At 46.3% G+C, this 15,452-nt stretch overlaps 1 protein-coding gene across 1 annotated transcript in view; it reads right to left on the bottom strand.

The window, feature by feature from the left end:
- LOC120937346 (vacuolar protein 8-like) overlaps positions 1-15,452 on the bottom strand; it is a gene marked incomplete in the record, with an annotated part of 68,156 nt that overhangs the window by 11,938 nt on the left and 40,766 nt on the right. The window contains 5 exon segments of the mRNA XM_040350493.1: positions 2,299-2,413; positions 11,783-11,908; positions 13,548-13,681; positions 14,318-14,363; positions 14,642-14,767. Of these exon segments, the coding sequence (XP_040206427.1) occupies positions 2,299-2,413; positions 11,783-11,908; positions 13,548-13,681; positions 14,318-14,363; positions 14,642-14,767 (547 nt within the window).

Genomic DNA, 15,452 nt, shown 5'->3' with positions numbered 1-15,452 from the left:
TCTCTGTTCATAAAGAGATAGAATGTGCAGTCTATGATGAATGGGTCACTCCTGAAAGGATGTTAGTTTCCCCCATAATCCTTGCTGAACTCTATCCAGTAGAAAAAGGGGAATTTTGTATATATCTATCTTGAAGTATAGGACACAGGCATCAAATTTATACACCATGGGTTAGAAGTTTACCTTTCGGCGATTAGACACTGGAAAGCTTTTGGGAGGACATGCCTGCTAATCCCCCCCCCCCCCCCCCCATGCCTCCCTTATAATCCTAGCAATCCTCAGTCTTGTAGCATGCATTGCAATGTAAACAAAGGAAGGTAATGGGGGGGGGGGGGTATCTTGTGTCCTGTACCATAGTCCAAAATATAGAATTTACAGTTAAGTCAGTATTCATAAATCTTGTCCACTGGTTGAAGACCACTGGTGGCAATCAGTAGGCTACAGGGGATAACCGATCTCTCTAGGAAGCATAATGTTCATGTATGATAAGTGAAAGACAACAGGAAGTACAGTGCCTTGCGAAAGTATTCGGCCCCCTTGAACTTTGCGACCTTTTGCCACATTTCAGGCTTCAAACATAAAGATATAAAACTGTAATTTTTTTTGGAAGAATCAACAACAAGTGGGACACAATCATGAAGTGGAACAAAATTTATTGGATATTTCAAACTTTAACAAATAAAAAACTGAAAAATTGGGCGTGCAAAATTATTCAGCCCCTTTACTTTCAGTGCAGCAAACTCTCTCCAGAAGTTCAGTGAGGATCTCTGAATGATCCAATGTTGACCTAAATGACTAATGATGATAACCTGTGTGTAATCAAGTCTTCGTATAAATGCACCTGCACTGTGATAGTCTCAGAGGTCCATTTAAAGCGCAGAGAGCATCATGAAGAACAAGGAACACACCAGGCAGGTCTGAGATACTGTTGTGGAGAAGTTTAAAGCCGGATTTGGATACAAAAAGATTTCCCAAGCTTTAAACATCCCAAGGAGCACTGTGCAAGCGATAATATTGAAATGGAAGGAGTATCAGACCACTGCAAATCTACAAAGACCTGGCCGTCCCTCTAAACTTTCAGCTCATACAAGGAGAAGACTGATCAGAGATGCAGCCAAGAGGCCCATGATCACTCTGGATGAACTGCAGAGATCTACAGCTGAGGTGGGAGACTCTGTCCATAGGACAACAATCAGTCGTATACTGCACAAATCTGGCCTTTATGGAAGAGTGGCAAGAAGAAAGACATTTCTTAAAGATATCCATAAAAAGTGTCGTTTAAAGTTTGCCACAAGCCACCTGGGAGGCACACCAAACATGTGGAAGAAGGTGCTCTGGTCAGATGAAACCAAAATCAAACTTTTTGGCAACAATGCAAAACGTTATGTTTGGCGTAAAAGCAACACAGCTCATCACCCTGAACACACCATCCTCACTGTCAAACATGGTGGTGGCAGCATCATGGTTTGGGCCTGCTTTTCTTCAGCAGGGACAGGGAAGATGGTTAAAATTGATGGGAAGATGGATGGAGCCAAATACAGGACCATTCTGGAAGAAAACCCGATGGAGTCTGCAAAAGACCTGAGACTGGGACGGAGATTTGTCTTCCAACAAGACAATGATCCAAAACATAACGCAAAATCTACAATGGGATGGTTCACAAATAAACATATCCAGGTGTTAGAATGGCCAAGTCAAAGTCCAGACCTGAATCCAATCGAGAATCTGTGGAAAGAACTGAAAACTGCTGTTCACAAACGCTCTCCATCCAACCTGAGTTTGAGCTGTTTTGCAAGGAGGAATGGGCAAAAATTTCCATCTCTAGATGTGCAAAACTGATAGAGACATACCCCAAGCGACTTACAGCTGTAATCGCAGCAAAAGGTGGCGCTACAAAGTATTAACTTAAGGGGGCTGAATAATTTTGCACGCCCAATTTTTCAGTTTTTTATTTGTTAAAAAAGTTTGAAATATCCAATACATTTCGTTCCACTTCATGATTGTGTCCCACTTGTTGTTGATTCTTCAAAAAAAATTACAGTTTTATATCTTTATGTTTGAAGCCTGAAATGTGGCAAAAGGTCGCAAAGTTCAAGGGGGCCGAATACTTTCGCAAGGCACTGTACATCTAGATTGCTTTTATAGGACACTTAAAACTATATCTATTTATACATAATATTTCGATATGCAAATAACATTCTGTGGAAAAGGGAAAAGATCATGAAGAATTGTTTACACGCACTGCCAACTACCAATAAGGAAAACAAGCAATGGGTAACTAGAATGATAAAATCCTACCATGTTTAGTTAGGTCCGCAATGCATGATGCCAAATACTGCAGAGATTCCTCTTCATTATTAGGATCCAAAAGGGCCAGAAGTAATTCCTCAAAGCACTGACTTTGTACAATGACCTATAGCAAAACAAAAGAACCATTTTCAGACGCTTGTGAATGTTTAACACCACTGAGCTTAATACTAGTGTAGAAAAACACAGTGCAATTCATTACTATTGTTATATAGCATTATTCAGTTAGAATAATAAAGATGTTTTGCCAATCCAGGGTTTCGCACAGCATAGTTAAAATGCAAATTAAAAAAGCTCCCCAACCTCTTAAACCGGGGACAACAGGAGAGGTAACTGTCAGCGCAGATACAAAGTGCATGTATAAGTAGGGGTATGGCGATTAGTCCATTAGAAATAATGGTAACAGGCAGTTCAAAAAAAAATGCAGGAGGTGTGGCTGTTCAATGGCGGCTGCTGTCCTCAGAGAGCCGACTCTGTGATAAACCGGGGACGGCAAGCTGTCGATCGCGATCTACTGGTCAACAACGGAGAGCAGACGGTAGATCATGAACACGGCTATGCCTCCCCCTCCAGCCTCCACGGCTCTCATATTTACTGCGGAGGAGATTGTGAGGCAGCATAGTGCTGGATGGAGGGAAGGAGCTTCCTCAGGTAACCTTTTGTGTTAACCAGTAGGTGATTGGTTGCTAGCAACCAATTACCAACTTATTATAAGAAAAAAAGGCAACTCTGGCAGCTCCCGCTCGTACCTTTCATCCAGCACTATGCCGTCTCCTGAACTCCGCTGCACTGTACACACGCCGTCAGGTAGGAAGCACTCCTGTGACCAGCATTAAGCTGACCGCGGGCTAAAATCAGCTGTCGGCGGAGGTTACTCAGCCGGTCCAGACTCTGGAGAGATCCCAACTTTATTGTCCGGATCCACCCAGATAACTGGACAGGCAGCTGGCTCCGCCTCTCAGCAAGCTGCTCCTGCCCCCTCCACAGCCCAGCTGGCGGTGACTGACTCTCTGCTTAGTGAAGACTGAGAACTGAGCGATCAGCAGCCTTTGATCGCTAGGTTTTCAGTTTAAAGGCCCGGGGGACAGATTACATGTAGAGTCAAGCTGAAGTTTAGAAATGTAGAAGATGAGGTAGTAAAAAGGGTGATCGCAGGAACTAATGAAATTACTAAAATGTGTTTCTTTCTTCCTCTGTTATAAAAGGAAGGGAAGGGCTCTCAGATGTAGGCACAAGTGTGTGTACACCTGAAATTGCAGTAATTGGTCAAAGAAGGAGGGCCATTTGGATTGCTTCTGAACCAAACCAATCAAGGTGGATTCTTAGTTCACTGCCATCAAATAGGCAGAACGGCAGTCCAAAAGTTTTTTCTAAAGTGACTTTTATAAATGTCACTCCAAAAACAGACATCTACCTTTTTAGACATTTTTTTTTTTTTTTTTTAAATCGTTTATTTATATACCACATGAGGCCGGTCCACATGGACCATAATACAAACATTACATCTACAGATGCCTAGCAGGCGCACATAACAGAAACAGCTGAGAACAGATATGCGTCTTAACAGTATTCATGTGGCACTTTCTAACACATTATATCACGGGCCCGTGGCTCAGCCTCCCGCTTTTTCTCGTTTTCTAGGAGCAAAATGAGTGAATAGGAGAGAGAAGAGATTGCCGGACCTGCTCATTGAGCAGTCCAGCAAGTAAAGAAGAGAAAGGGAGTAAGAGAGGTGGGTAGGAGAGGGGATGGGGTAGGGGAGGTGGGAAATGTGGGGGGGGGGGGGTTCGCGATCATGGACAACCGTCGCCGGCTGACAGTTCCTCTCGCCACGGATTCCCCAGAGCAGTCCGGAGATCCTCGGAGGCAGGCGCGGCTCGCTCAGTCTGCCCGGGGGTTTGGTTGTCCACCTCTGAGGGCCTGGCCCTCATCTGAGTACTTGAACATTGTCCATAGTTGCCACGTTTGGGAGTATTGCTCGTTCCTATCCTGTTTGGACAAAACTAGGTCTTCCAGCCAACTAATCTCATCTACCTTTTTCAGCCACATGGCTAATGTCGGTGGGTGCGGGGATTTCCAGCATAGCGGGACGCAGGCTCTAGCCGCGTCCAGCAAATGCCGAACAATGGACTTTTTATAGATCCGTGCAGGGGTGTCTGTTGCATGGAGCAGGAAATATGCTGGGTCATCTGGCACTCTGCGGTCCGTGAATTTTTGGACAATCTGTCTGATCTCCCCCCAGTATGGTCTAATGCGTGGGCAGGACCAGAAAATGTGCATCAGGGTGCCCCTTTCCGCCTGGCACCTCCAGCACAGGTCTGATGCATCTGAAAACAGTTTGTTCAGTACGTCCGGTGTTCTGTACCACCTCGTCAGTAGTTTGTAATTGGTCTCTTGGACCCTGGTACAAATCGAAGATTTGTGCGTGAACGTAAGGATATGTTGTCTCTGATTGGTTGTGAATTTTTTCCCCAGGTCCCGCTCCCACTTACTAAAGCTTGGTATCTGGTATCCCTCCGGTGGCTCAACTAGCAACGTGTGTAGTAGAGAGAGCGCATGGGGTAGCGCTCCCCCCTCCACGCACAGCTCCTCCAGATATGTAAGGGGCTGGCCCGCAGGTGGGGGGGTCATGGTTTTCAAGAAATGGCTCAGCTGGCATGTTCTCAGAAAGTCTAGTTGGTAGATTCCCAAGGGGTCCATCAACTGAGCCGACGTCTTCCATCGGCTCAATTCACTGAAATGTGAGGCCTGAAAGTGTCCCGACTCGCGCAGGGCGACGAACCTAGCGTCTCCTAGTCCGGGTGTGAAGCCCGGGTTACCCAAGACTGGACGCATGGGTGATACCTCCGATGCAAGGTGACCTTGTGTCAGTAATCTGGCGCAGACCCTAATAGTGTTCCCTATAGTCGGGTGACATTTTACGTCCTTTTGTTGTATGTTATGACACCATGGGGCTCGCTTCAGTAAGACCTCGCTCTGCGCCTGTTCCAGTCGTGGCCAGAGTTTAAGCAAGTCGTGTCGGCACCAGTCTATAAGTCTATTTAATTGGGCAGCCTGGTAGTATGTTTTTATGTTTGGCATAGCTAGCCCTCCACTCAATTTGGGTAGGGAGAGCACGGTTCTATGTACGCGGGGTCGCCTCCCTGCCCATAGAAACCGTCCGAATATCGTCTGCGTTTGTTTAAAGTATGATGTCGGAATCTGAATAGGGAGTGCCTGCAGTAAGTATACAAATTTCGGGAGGATGGTCATCTTTAAGATGCTGTTCCTCCCGAACCACGAATGCAGCCCCGTGGTCCATCCAGTCAATAATTGCTGTATCGTCTTAAGCAGGGGTGGGAAATTAAGTCTGTATATGTCAGAAAGTTTTGGTGAGATGCGCGTCCCCAAGTATGTCAGTGCCACGTCTGTCCATTTTAGTTTAAAGTCACGTTTAAGTCGCGTCAGCTGCTGTTGGGGGACTCCCACTCCCATCGCCTCGGACTTTGTCAAATTGATTTTCAAGTTAGCTAATTTGCCGTATGAGTCAAATTCCTGCATCAGATTCGGTAGGGACACCGCCGGATTGGTCAGGGAGAACAGCATATCGTCGGCGTAAGCCGAGATTTTGTAATGACCCTCCCCCACCTTTATCCCAGTAATGTTCGGGTTTTGTCTCACGTGTTGTAGGAAGGGTTCCAGGGTCAATGCGAACAAGAGAGGCGATAGTGGGCAGCCCTGCCTGGTTCCATTGGTGATCGGGAACGCATCAGACAGAGTGCTGTTCGCCTTCACCCTGGCCGTCGGGTTTGTGTATGCCGCTGTTATCCAGCTAAGCATCCTCCGCCCCACCCCTACATGTCTCAGGGTCTGAAACATGAATTGCCAATTCACCCTATCAAACGCCTTTTCGGCGTCCGTTCCCACAAAGACACATGGCTCCTTAGTCTTATTGGCAACATGTAGCAGGTTCAGCACCTTGGTTGTATTATCCCTGGCCTCTCTGGTTGGGACAAAGCCCACTTGGTCCAGATGTATGAGGCCAGGGAGATACCGCTGGAATCTGGTAGCGATTATTTTTGTAAACAGTTTCACGTCGGTATTTAGCAGCGAGATGGGGCGATAGCTGCCGCATTGGCCTGGGTCCTTCCCTTCTTTATATATTACCGCTATCTGCGCCTGCAGGGTATTTGTATGAAACGCACCCTCTAAACCCACCTTATTGAATAGACTCACTAACCGGTTTCCCAGTGTCGGGAGTAGGGATTTATAATACGCGGTGGTAAGGCCGTCCGGGCCAGGGGCTTTGCCCGGCTTGGCGGATTTCAGAGCTGCTTGGATCTCTGAAAGAGTGATTGGTTCCTCCAGAGTCTCTCTCATGTCTGTCGTTAGTGTCGGCATGCAAGAGGCTTCTAGGTATGTAGATGTCAGGTCCGGGTCAGTGTCCGTAGGCGTGGAGGGAAGGTTGTACAGGTTTGAGTAGAAGGATTTAAATTCTTGTGAGATCTGTTGTGGTATTGAGATCTTCTTCCCCTCCCGTGTGACTATGTGCGGGATGTACGATGCCACGTTTTGCGCGCGGATCGTTTGGGCTAGCATCCTTCCGCATTTATTCCCTGACTCATAGACATTTCGTCTACAAATTTGTATTGCTGCTTTGGCCTTGTAATGTAGCAAGTCAGTGATCTGCTGGCGGGTGGTGTCTAGGTCTGTTCCCACTTGGGGCGTCAGGGTCTGCTTGTGTTGGGTTTCCAGTAACTGTAGTTTAACTAGCAGTGCGTCTAGCTGTTCAGTCCTCTGTTTCTTCAATCTAGTGCCATGTTTAATAAGGAGACCTCGCACGACCGCCTTGTGAGCCTCCCATACCACCCCTACATTACTGTCTGGAGTGTCGTTGGTTTCAAAATAATGTCCCATTTCCCTGATCACTTCGGTCATGGTGTCCGAGTCTTGTAGTAGGCTCTCATTGAGTCGCCAAGACCGTCTCTGGGTTGATTGGGAACCTGTCAAGGCATACACCAGCTTGATTGGGGCATGGTCTGACCAAGTGATTGATCCAATCTCTACCTCCTTAATCGCGTCTAGCTGTCTATGTGGTACGAAAAGGTAGTCGATTCGCGAGTAGGATCCGTGGGGCCTGGAGTAGAAGGTGTAGTCCCTCTCTCCAGGATGAAAAAGACGCCAAGCGTCCACTAGGTGGGCCGAATGCAGCGCTGCGTGTATACGTTTCCGAGTTTCCCTGGAGCTAGAGGAGGTGCCCGTCGATGTGTCCTCTGTTGGGATCAAGGGAATGTTGAGGTCCCCCCCTACAATCAACTGGCCCTCCGCGAATCGTAGTAGTTTGTTTAGGTGTCTGGTTATGAAGGAGTCCTGATGGTCATTTGGGGCATACAGGTTCGCAAGGGTTACTTGCGTTTGACCAACTTTGCCCTTCAGAAATACGTATCGTCCTTCCGTGTCCAACACTGTTTCCCCATGGTGCCATGGAACCCTGGCTGATATTAGTATAGAGACCCCTCGTGACTTTGCTTTCGCATAGGTGGAGTGGTAGACCGTGGGGTACTGTCTATTTTTCAAAAGGGGTAGATTTCCTTCCCTAAAGTGTGTTTCTTGTATCATAATCACGTCTGCCCCCAGGCGTCGCATATCGTGTAGGAGCATTCTCCTCTTTTCCGGGATGTTTAAGCCCTTTGCGTTTAGCGAAACCACCGTCAGGCTGTCCATGACCGCGAGTCAGTGTGGGGTAGGCCCCCAGGTGTGTGGGGAGGGGGGGGGGGTCAGCTCACGCGTCCGCGTGGGATTGGGATGGTTAGGGTAGCAAGGGAGTTGAGGGTGGGTGAGGATAGAGAGAGGTCAAGGTTAGGAGGCCTACACAAGAGCGTGTGGCCGGAGAAACTAAGATAAATTAGCTCAAACAGCTAAAAGCACTCCCCAGTGTAACACTGGGAATTGAGCGCAGGCCTAGGTGGGTAGGTGGGTAGACAGGACCAGTAAAGCGAGCCCCCTGGTCCCCGCCCCCCCCCGTCCCCCGGCTGTTGATGCTGTCGGGTCATGAGTCTGCGATGCAATCAAATATAATACACTTGTTCGGGTAAGCTTATCAACTATAGTAAGGCATCTTCAATGAGGTAAAACAACAAAATAAGTAGGCACAGGGCCGCAAAACTCTTATCAACTCAGAACTTATGTAATATACCAGCCTGTCCCCCAACAAGGGGGGCCAACGAGCTCCCCCCTGCCAGAGGAGGGACCGGAACAAATCGCCACAGGGTCTCCAACATACTTGGTGGGTGATAGCGTTAAGACAGGCAGCCTCGCCATCCACCCCCCACCCTTCCCGCCCCCCTGTACCACCGTCTCCCATATTTGCACACCATCCTGTATAGCAATTGCCATGTAAGTAACCCCCCATCTGTGTCCTTCATCGTCATCGCACAGCCTCTGCATAGAGTGCCCTAGCCCTCCCTTCTCCTCCCAGCTCAGAGTCCAGACCCCAGTCTCTGAAGCCTCAGAGTGCTTTGGTTTTTGTGATCTCGTATGAAGCCGCTCGTTACTCCCCCGTTAACACGGGGGTGACCCAGAGCGACTGTAATCCTGTGGGGCTGGGGGGGGGGCACCTCCACGGCAGTATTCACAATGACATCCGTTTCCCCTCCTCATCTGGTAGTAGTGTACCACGTTATCCCCAGGGGTATGCCTCGGGGGGGGTAACATCCCCACCACGTACTGGTTCCTTCCGTTGCTTCCCCACAGCGCGGGATCTGTTCACTACTGCAGGCTATGTTTTTGTCAGGTGGGCCGTGGTGCGGTGAAGTCTGGGCTCACTGAAGGCCTCAACAAGGGTAGTTGCCAACCTCCACCCCCCTCCCTCCATCTCGTATCGGATGCGGTCACCTGGTGGGGGGTAAGCCTGGTGTGTGCCGTGCCAGGGGATGGTCTCTGACCCCTGCCATCCGATCGGCGCAATGACGCCATGTAATCTCGAAAAAGAAAGAGGGGGGGCTCTACAGCCAGGTGGCACAACGGGCTATACTGCCAATATGTACATAGGGGGGAGGTTCAGGCGTCTCCTGGAAGAGTCAGGGGTAGTGTGTCTTATGTACGGGGGCTTGTGGGCGGTAAGCGAACGGCGGGCTGTGGCTCAAGGCCTACTTACGTCACCCTTGTTGAGCGTCTCCCGATGGTGCCCGTTGTCGTCGTCCGCCTTGTCTTCTCTGTCGAGGTTGTGCTGCCACTCTGTAGCTGGAGGGTCCGGATCGTCCTGGTGCACGTGGCAGGATCTGCAGCCAATCCGGTATCGGCACCGGTCCCGCTCCCAGGAACCGGAATAAGCCAGGCAAGTCCGCAGGGGATTGAAGCGTGTAGGCCGATCCATCCTTCCTGAATGTTACCGCGAGCGGGTATCCCCATCTGTAGGTAAATCCCAACTGTTTGGCGAGTTCCAACACCGGCTTCAGCATAGCTCTGCGGCGAAGTGTTGCCCTGGAAAGGTCTGGCAGGATCGTAACCGGGGCTCCGTCCACTGACACCGCTCCGTGCTCCCATGCTCCTCGGACTATGCGATCCTTCTGGGCATACCTCAGCAGCCTACAAATCACGTCGCGGGGCCTATCCTGGTCTTCCGCCCTAGGGCCCATGGCGCGATGCGCTCTGTCGATTTCCACTGTGGCCAGCGGTTCCTCCAGCACCTCGCGGAACAGCTCCTGCAGTCTCCCGTCTAGGTCCTCTGCACCGACCGTCTCGGGTATTCCACGGAGCCGCAGATTGTTGCGGCGGCTCCGGTCCTCCACATCTTCCAGATGGAGCTGCAGGGCTATCGCCGCATCTCTATGGTGGTCTCTCGCCCGCTCTAGGCCCGAGACCCTCTGTTCAAGGGTCGAGAGTGATGCTTCGCCCGACGTTACCCTCTCCGTCAGGGATGACACCTCCGCTCTGACCTCCTGGAAGTCTCGCCGGTGAGTTTCCTCCAGCTTCAGAATCAGGGCCTCTATGTCAGACCGCGTGGGTAGGGCCTGTAGCAGGGCCCTAATCTCCCGCTCCGCCGAGGATCCTCCCGGGGAAGAGGATGGGGAATCCATAGGTAAGTCTGGGGGGCTCGTTACCACCCTCGGACCGGCTGGAAGATCTGGGTCAGTGGGGTACAGGGCCCACTCGTCGTTCTCCCGTGCGGCGGCCAGTGCAGCTCGAGCTGTGCCTCGTGGTGTCGTCGCTCTGGCTCCAGGTGAGGCCTGCTGCTGCGGTTTGAAATACCGATGTAAATCTCTCGCCGGTGTATTGGATCTGGTCACCCGGTTGCTGGCTTTAGTGCTGCGTTTTTTGGTTGATTGCATGCCGACTTTTCTGCGTTTTAGCCGGTATAGGGGAGGACAAGGCCGGGAGCTCAAGAGAAAAGCAGCTTCACTCAGCCATGTCCAGGCCACGCCCCTCTTTAGACATTTTTTACAATAAGGAAGTCGGGAGGTAGTAAAAGATGAGGTCATCTCCAAAGTAAGCATGCTCTCAATTAATGAATTGCTATATGGACAGTTGGGTGTGCAGATATTTAACAATTTGCAGGTGTCTGAGCACAAGTGAGGAGCTGAAGTGAATTCCACAAAACTCAGATTTAGTCTGGCCATACACGTTCAATTCTCCTGTACAATTTTCCTTTAGATCTACCTTAAATTGTAGTGCAAGCGCCTGCCTAATTGGATACAATTGAATGTGGTTTAGTTTTGACCTTGTATTATATTGTTTTTGATAGTTCTAGGGCTTTTACACTGAGGTGCTTTACAGGTGTTTTAGCGCTAAAAATTGCATCTGTAAAGCACCTCTCCTGTCATTCCGGTGTGAAAGCCTGAGTGCTTTCACACTGGAGTAAAAGTCCTGCAAGCAGCATCTTTGGGGCGGTTTAGGAACGGTGTATACACCGCTCCTAAAACGTCCTGCCCATTGAAATCAATGGGCAGTGCCACCAACGCACCTGCAAAGTGCTTTGGCGCTATTAACCTCTTCATTAGCTGCTAGCTGGGGTTAAAAGTGCCCCCCTAGTAGCCAAAAGTGCAGCTAAAACTACAGTAAAGCGCTGATTAAAAAAAAAAAAAAACGGATTTACCACCGGTGCCATGCCCAACCCCCCCCCCCCCTCCAGAGTGAAAGTGCCCATAAAGAAAATTGCGTCGCTCCTTATGCTTTGTAGGAGGTACTGGAATATATAGGAAGTAAACTGCCGATTTATACACATGCTTGAGTTCTAAATCTATCTCCAGGCACTGGAGTACATTGTGGTGTGCGGTGTCAGAAAAACTGTTTATGGTAAATGGTTGGTCCATTCTAGTGCATTAGCAGCCTATTCATTTGAATGGGTTGTCATAACAAAACGTTAATGCAATGTACCAGAATGAACAGGTCCACAAGGGCCCTTCATTTTTTACAGAAAAGTCCTTTTGACCAACATAGAAAATGCTCCTATGTGAATCACCCTGTGACTTTAGCATTTCTAAGCAGATATAGGTACCTCGATGTTTTCTGCTTGGCACAGATTCTGGATTGTGCAAGCCGCATGGATCACAACCACAGGGTTTGCCCTCTCCGTCTGCATCAACATGGCTAAATGCTGAAGCATTTCTTCGCACAACACATCCTGAAAATAAAAACCCAATAATGAATGTGTTCTGACAGTATAAAGCAGACAACATATTTTCCTAAAAAATAAACTGATAAAAAGCTTGCCAAACTCTGCAGATCAAAGCTTAAACTGCATTTATTATGACAATTAAAAACTACACCCAAGCAGTTCATTTTAATCTCACAATTTATGTTTTATCCTGACACAATACTCTTTGATGTGCACTTGTCACCAATAAAACATTTTATAAAACAATACAATACAGTTTAAAAACCTTTGATCAGGCTTTATGGTTTGTTCATTCTCTCAGGACCCCTGATTCAAAGGTCAAAATCAACATAAGTTTAATCATCTATGTTCGTCTACGTTTTCTGGGTGAGAGGGCTTTGGATTTATTGGCCCCCAAATATTGCTTTATTCTGCAGAAAACATGCTTTCAGTATTTTCTATATTTTTGCTCCCAACAATTAAAAAGTAAGAACACCCATGGTATATCTAAGAGAGGGGTAAAGATCAGCCATCAGCACCACTATTTCCTAGGACCCAAGTCAGGCAATGACAACAATGTAGTGACCAATATGGCATGGGAGTGGAGCAAGGGTGAAGAGGAGGAGATGTCCCAAAAGAATGTTAGAAGGAGGTAACGTGGTCAGGCCATCATAGAAAAAAAGACAAAAATTACATGAGAAAAACAAACAACAAAAAAACTGCTTTGATGTGGGCAATTCTGACTATGGTGATGTTGCTCTTACTTATTGCTGTGAGTATTCAAAAGCCTGTGTGGGCAACTTCAATGTTTGAATTTCAGTGTACTGCACAGGATGACATCATTCATTGTGTGCAAAGCATGTATGTAAAAGGCCGAGAAACTGCCAACCACAAACAGGATCCAGCAAGAGAATATATGTGACATTCCCAGTAGAAAATAAAAATGATAGATTTAAATAAATAAATAAACAAACATTCTTTACAACTCTGACGGGCGAAAGGGCATACCTGAATATAATGGACCCCAAACCATTAAGTAAAGGCATCATGTCTGTCAGCCAAGAGTAAAAAGCTGAAGCTACAGTGGGCACATGATTACCAAAACAGGATAAACACAGGCTGGAAAAGGGACTAGTCTGATGAATCGCTATCTGGTAAAATGCACAGACACGCCTAGAATGTAGTAAGCAACATAAATGCATCCTGTTTTTTTGTCAACGTTAAACACTAGTGTTGGAGTTGTAATGGGATGGGAAATGTTTTTTTTTTTTTTTGAAAGCCACAGTGAAGTGAAAAATAGGATCCATGGTACCACAATAAAAGGAACAATTAACGATACTTGATGACCAACTAAACAAATCTGGCAACCCAACACAACACTACCACAGCATATTTGGGCGGCATTATAGGAGAAATCACAGAATCAACCAACCAGTTAGATATCTGGAGGTGCAGATTTTTAATTATTCGATCATCTAGTATTATGTTTAAACAAGTGTAATATAAACCGACTCTTGTAATTGGATTTCTTTTTACGTTTTATCAACACATAATGAGGTTTATCAATTGTAAAGAGTACACCTGATGTCATAAAAAGAAGTTCACGTCAACACAGGCATGTAACAAAATGGGACAAAATGCAACAAAGCTTAAGTCACATGGTTACCATGATTCCAGGTGAATGAGACATGGTGCAGAGAAGAGTAATGGAAGCTTGCCGGACATCTCTACTGCTAGAGTTGAGCAAGTAAAGGACGAGAGGCATGATGTCCATAGCTAGGAGGTGAGTTTGAACCTCCCCTTAAAACAAAAGGAAAAAAAACAAAGTCTTTAGTAAAATGAAAGAAGGCAGTCATGTCAGACATTATTCTTAAAATAAGAATGAATATACATTTTTTAATCTGTCACATATTACTCATACAAGCCAATGCTGTCTAATCTATGGCTCAGAGACACAAGAGAATAAAAGAATTTAAAAGATACTAGATATCCTTTAAACCCGGTCCGTCACACCTAAAGGAAACCGTAGTGAGGACAATATGTAGGCTGCCGTTGCTAAATTTGCCTTTTGAAAATTCTAGTTGCTAATGACCCAGTACTGACATAAAAGACAGACAAGCAACTAGAATTTTCAAAAGCTGGTTAGGGAAAGATAGTTTAGAAAAAATATTTTATACAGGTTTCCTTAAGAAAATGTCAGTTGAATGGAATATTTTATTTAAAAATGTACACTGCTTTACCGGACAGACAATAAAAAAAAAAGGTTCAATGATTTTTTTTACCTTGAACATATTAAATAAAAATATAGAAAACACTGTACATTTCACTTTAAACCACAGCATATGAAACACTAACACTCCCTTGTACATGTTATATAAAAACACAAAAAGTTTAATTATTAGTAAAAAAAAAAAAAGCAATAAAGAAATGCCTTACCACTTGAAGCTAGGTTATTTAAACAAAGACACGCCTGACTTGAGACCTGGTTAAAACAAACAAAAAAATTGACAAGTTTATACCACAGAACTGATTTGCCGTTTATGATCATGCAGAGTTCAACCACTCCTCTGTGCAAACAGAAAAGTTAAAGTACCGTATGTCGTATTCAGTATATCCCTGCAAGACATGCAGCATTCCCTCATTTTTAGACTGTTTAAAAAATGCTGTATAGACAAGAAGACACCCGGGCATCAGGGAAGGCAGCTCCCATAGTTCCATCCCCACAAGTTTACTTAGAAGGTTGTAAATAATCTGCATCACCTTCTGCACAGAGGAAGACATCAGAGACACCAGCATCCGGAGTAGGAATTTGTCACCAATGGCTAGCATGGCTTTATGATGCTCTGGATTAGCAGCAATGTTACCCAATGAGGCACAGCTATAGTACTGCAAAAAAAGATAAAACAAAAGAAAGTGATATTATCCTTTAATAGGTCGTAACACCAATTGGCAATAAATACATGTCTCACAAACATCCCATCTTTGAGGATATAATTAGCTCTATTTATACAGCATAAAATAAAAGAAACCACCAATTATTTTAAGAACACTATAATAAGCCATTGAACATTACAGTGGGACACAATATAAAAACACATTTTTAACAATAAAGAACAAAAGAATTACAATCATAAGTTGAACTGTGGGGCATAATGTAAAATACACATTCAAGGAAATTCAAAATGGCCACAACAGTTTGCTGGTGGTAATTCCCTTAAAGTGGATCTAAAGGCAGATTTTTTTTTTATCTTAAAGCATTAAGATAAAAAAAAAAAAAAAAAAACCCTTCTGGGTTCAGCTCCTCCTCCTCCCCCCCCCCCCCAATACTCACAGGAGTCCCATCTCAATCCAGTAATGTGCATGAGAGCAGTGACTCTCCCTCGCCTCATTGTCTCACAGCAGCAGGAGCCACTGGTATCAGCCATTAGCTGTTGCGTATACAGTATCTGAATGCAGCATTCAAAAGAAACCAGTCATGAAAGTATATATGCTTCCAATACTGTTTAATCCAGTGATTGCCACTACACACATATGAGAGAAAATTGACCATTTGCTCAGCAAAGCATGAAAT

Source organism: Rana temporaria, chromosome 4 (genome assembly GCF_905171775.1).
Source record: "Rana temporaria chromosome 4, aRanTem1.1, whole genome shotgun sequence".
In the NCBI taxonomy this organism is placed as follows: domain Eukaryota; kingdom Metazoa; phylum Chordata; class Amphibia; order Anura; family Ranidae; genus Rana; species Rana temporaria.
Note: the sequence above shows the minus strand (reverse complement) of the source record. Positions and strands in the feature narration are given on the sequence as shown.